The 4008-nt window shown below is 46.8% G+C and overlaps 1 protein-coding gene across 1 annotated transcript; it reads right to left on the bottom strand.

The window, feature by feature from the left end:
* Positions 1-464: 464 nt before the first annotated feature.
* LOC134515430 (trefoil factor 2-like) lies at positions 465-3642 on the bottom strand. The gene is made up of 4 exons (XM_063334797.1): positions 3557-3642; positions 2439-2581; positions 678-827; positions 465-616 (listed from the first exon to the last, which is right to left on the bottom strand). The coding sequence occupies exons 1-4, from the start codon at positions 3640-3642 to the stop codon at positions 465-467; spliced, it is 531 nt and encodes a 176-aa protein (XP_063190867.1).
* Between the last annotated feature and the right edge of the window lie 366 nt (positions 3643-4008).

Raw genomic sequence — 4008 nt, 5'->3', positions numbered from 1 at the left:
CTAGGAAGTGTTTTGCTCAGATGCAGGATGTCAAAAAGGCAATTTTTTAGCAATTGCTTCCCCTCTCCGCTCCCCGTACACGTGTTTCCTAACTGCGATTCAGATCAGTAAAACCAAATTATGGTTAATTGTTCCCAGTGCAAAATACACTGTGGGGTGGGTTAGAATTGGCTGAGGCTGTTGGTTATCTACGTTAGATATGCTGAAAGGTCAATGCTCATTAAAAACACAGAAGCAGGGGAACAGAAATTTCCGCAAGTGTTTCATTCCACCTTTCTAAAGCAAAGCCTTTTATCTCTTGTGATAAAGTAGATGTGAGTTTGGTAGCTGCACCTCTACCACCGCGTTAGCCAAGGGCTTGAGCTCACACCTGAGCCCAGACTCACTGTTCAGCCACGTTGCCCACAAGTCCCTGTCTCAGATGCATCAGTAACACCCACCCTCGGTGCAAGAAGCCAGTCGTTTTAGGGTTTAGCCATCTTCTCCCCAGTCACACCCTGGGTGAGGAAGACCTGCACCCGCACCAGGATAGGTAAGGAGACCGCATCCTGCTCCATCCCTCCCACGTGACCTCCCACCACTCCAGGGCACACCAAGCCCGGGCACAGCACGGACCCTGCCAGGGGCCGTGGTGCATACACGGGGATGCAGGGATGATGTCTCATGCAGAACGTTACCTTCCTCCACCACGCGGTGGTAGAAGCACCAGGGGACACCGGCGGGATGTGCCCTGAAGCAGCAGCCCTTCCTTTCACAATCCTTAGCCGTGATGCCGGGGAAACCGCAGTTTATCCTGGCATAGGAGTCGTTGGGACATACTTTCCTAACTGCGTAAGGTGAAAACGAAGGAAGGAAGGAAGGAGGCTATGTTACTTTATGTTCTGTTTACCTGGCAGCATAATTCATAAATAAAAGGCAGGCCACCAAGGTGAGATCAGTGAGTGAACATGACAGCCATGATAACCTTCTCCACACCCATTTCAGGCAGCAGGTTCACCCAAATCCTTACCATGCCTGTTAGGCAAAGCTAAATACCAAGGGGTAAGGAATTGCTGCTGTACCCCAGGGGTCAGAGGGGGACAAATTTTCCCCCAGAAGTGCCTCGCAGACAGCGACCCAGCTTTACTTTTCCTAGATCCATTAATGGGGTCAAGAGCTGAATGTCTTCCATCATGGTACCACAGACACTGGCCTCGGAGCAGGGTATATTCATGACCTGACCCAATGCTAACCCCAGAGAGCCTGGATAATGTGTGGAGAGGAAAACCCAGCCTCCCCTGCATGCCAACTTGAGCTATGGAAAGGAGATAGGTCATTTTGGAGGAGATCACAGCTCATCCAGGCAATTTAATGTAAAATCAGAGGTAAAGAGGTTATACCACCCGGCCTGAATAATTCAGTTTTTCCCTCCTGAAACTCAGTTCTGCTCAGAAAAGCAATTCTATGAAAATGACACTGTAAGCTGCTGCCATTCATTTTTCAAGATTTTCATGAAATGCAAACAGTGTTCAAATGCAATATTATTTTTTCCTCTGACAGTTCTGAGCCCTCTTGGCCAATCTTGATTCATATCAAATTCTTTTATGGGGTAATGTTGCCTTTGAACCCTCAGTTCCTTTTGTTTCACCTGTACATCTGCTGAGATTGCCCTGAAGTTCTCCTCAGAAGGCGTCGGGCAGTCAGCCCAGCGAACATCGCTTACATTCAGCAGTTGTGTAAAATATACACCCAACCCTTGAAGGACTGGGAAAGCAGCTCTTACCCTCTCTGAGAAAGCAAAGGCAAAAACTGGAAGCAGGAGTTTAGAAGATTTAGAAGGAAGAATCTACTGGAGAAAAGGATTTCCCCTGGGATATTTTGATGTTTTCATTGAATGAAGACTGGGAGCCAAAATGGGAGAGAAAATAAGAACCAAGTGGCACCAATTCCAAGTGGAATTATGCTGGGAAACAGGAAGGATCTAGCAATTGTCAAAACAGGCTAGAGAAAAGAGCAAAAAGCCTAGAAGAAGCCAAAAGTCTGTGGTCTTTTGCACAGGTGCCAAACAGCTACAGAGGCACTCATCTACTCAGGACTTTGACATGCAGTGCTAAAGTCCTCCTCAGCCACATAGAAAACCCACTTAAATAAGTGCTGAGGATCCCTTGCTCTACTGATGAACAAGACCACAAATGGCAGTGAAATGGGTTTAAATAATCAGCGCGGGTTGTTTGATAACTAGAAGGCTGAAGGGAGAGGAAATATATTTTGTGAAGAGGGTGAGATAAAAGACTGATGGGTAAGCAAGGTTTGACTTCGCGTTTTGCTACCAGTGTCTTCTAATAGAGGTTTGTACCAGCTTCGTTGCCCTAAGAAGAAAAGCAGAGCTGCTCCCCGGTTGTACACATTTCCACATAATCAAACACGAGGTAAATCAGTGTTTCTGGCAGAGCTATTACCTCTCCTTGGTTTAGGAGCAAAGCACCAGGGAACGCCGGGGACTGAAGCGTTGAAGCAGCACCCAGCTTTCCTGCACTCCGCTGCTGAGATTCCCGGGTAGCCGCAGTTCCTCCGCTCCCTGGGGGCCAGTTTACATTGGCATCTCGCTGTTCGGGACAGAAGTAGCAAGTTACTGGGTGTCAGTTTGCACGCTCGTTAGCGGAGGTGCATTTGTCAGGTGTCCACTGGGAATAACGATCTTTCCCTAGACAGTCCATCTTTGCAAGTGTACCTTTTCTGTCGCTTGCTAAGACCAGAACTTGTGCAGTTTAAAAGCTGCTTTTGAAGTCCCACCGATTTCAGGAAGGGTTGTACTTCACCCTTTGAGAATCTGTGGTCTCACTTGCAGCCCAGCACAGTGGGGTCTGTGGGCTTCAAATAGACCACATCAAATGGTAAACACCCATAACTTCAAATGTCATGCTAGGAAATGCTCATTGCTTTGCCCATCTCATGTGAAGAAAGAAAGAGTTAAGGGTCCAGTAGATATCCAAACTGGTGTAAAGATACAAAATCTTTGCATTCTCGTCAGGTGACTATAAAAACACAGGATTACATGCAAATAGTTGTGGCTACACTTTCAAAATTTTAAGTCTACAGCACAGTCATCTGCAACCAAGAAATTCTGGAGATGGCCCTAGGTGTCTGTCATTGATTTACTCGCTTTCCACTTCCTAAGTTGTCTAAATGACTTGTCTTTTATTGAGGAGGCAGATGGACTCCTTTGAAATTGCGTTCATGTGTCAAAGTAGCACAAAATAAATATCGTAAGACTAGACAAAGCTAGCTCCTGTTCCAGTCTTGGTCTGTTCTAGTGAGCTCCTGGGCTTGTCTGTCCCTCTGCCTTTGCAGCAGGCTCCTGGCTATACCACCAACAGGAGACTTCAGCTGCAGTCTTTTTCTTTTTTTTTTTATTTGCCGTAGATTTCTCTGAAAAAATTAAGACGTAAACTCCAGCTTTGGTAACGGTACCAGAGCAAGACGTTTGCTGTCTGAAACATAAACTGGAGACGTGCTCTTGCCACAGTTACAGTCAGCAGGGTGAGGCCCACGTACATACCTGTGAAGGCAGCAGTACTTACTTGGTAATGTCTTTCCCTCCGCCAAGGTGCTGAGGGCTATGACGAGGATGGCGGAGAGCACACAGATCACTTTGAGATCCATTGCTCTTGGAAGGTGGGTGGAGGAGAGGTGCCGCTCTCCCTGGGAACAGCTCATTTTATACGCTCCTCGTGTTTGCCTGGGGAGGTCTGATAACATTGTTCCATCCGATGCTTCACCCAGAGGCTGGGTTTTCTTTTGTTTGATTAGGAAACGTTGACATGCATATTTTGATATGCCTGAGATAAATTCCTAGGCTCCCGTGAGCTATTGACCACGTATCTATTACGTACTTACAGATACATATCTATTACGTGATCCCATAATCTATTAAACGGACGCTGGTAGGTGCCTCTGGCAGCCCCAGTTGATTTCATTGCCATTAGAGTATTCCACACCTCTGGGCAGCTTTAAATGGTTACCACTACT

The sequence above is a fragment of the Chroicocephalus ridibundus genome, chromosome 1 (assembly GCF_963924245.1).
Source record: "Chroicocephalus ridibundus chromosome 1, bChrRid1.1, whole genome shotgun sequence".
In the NCBI taxonomy this organism is placed as follows: Eukaryota; Metazoa; Chordata; class Aves; order Charadriiformes; family Laridae; genus Chroicocephalus; species Chroicocephalus ridibundus.
The sequence above is the reverse complement of the archived record's forward strand: the minus strand, read 5'-3'. Positions and strand labels throughout refer to the sequence as shown.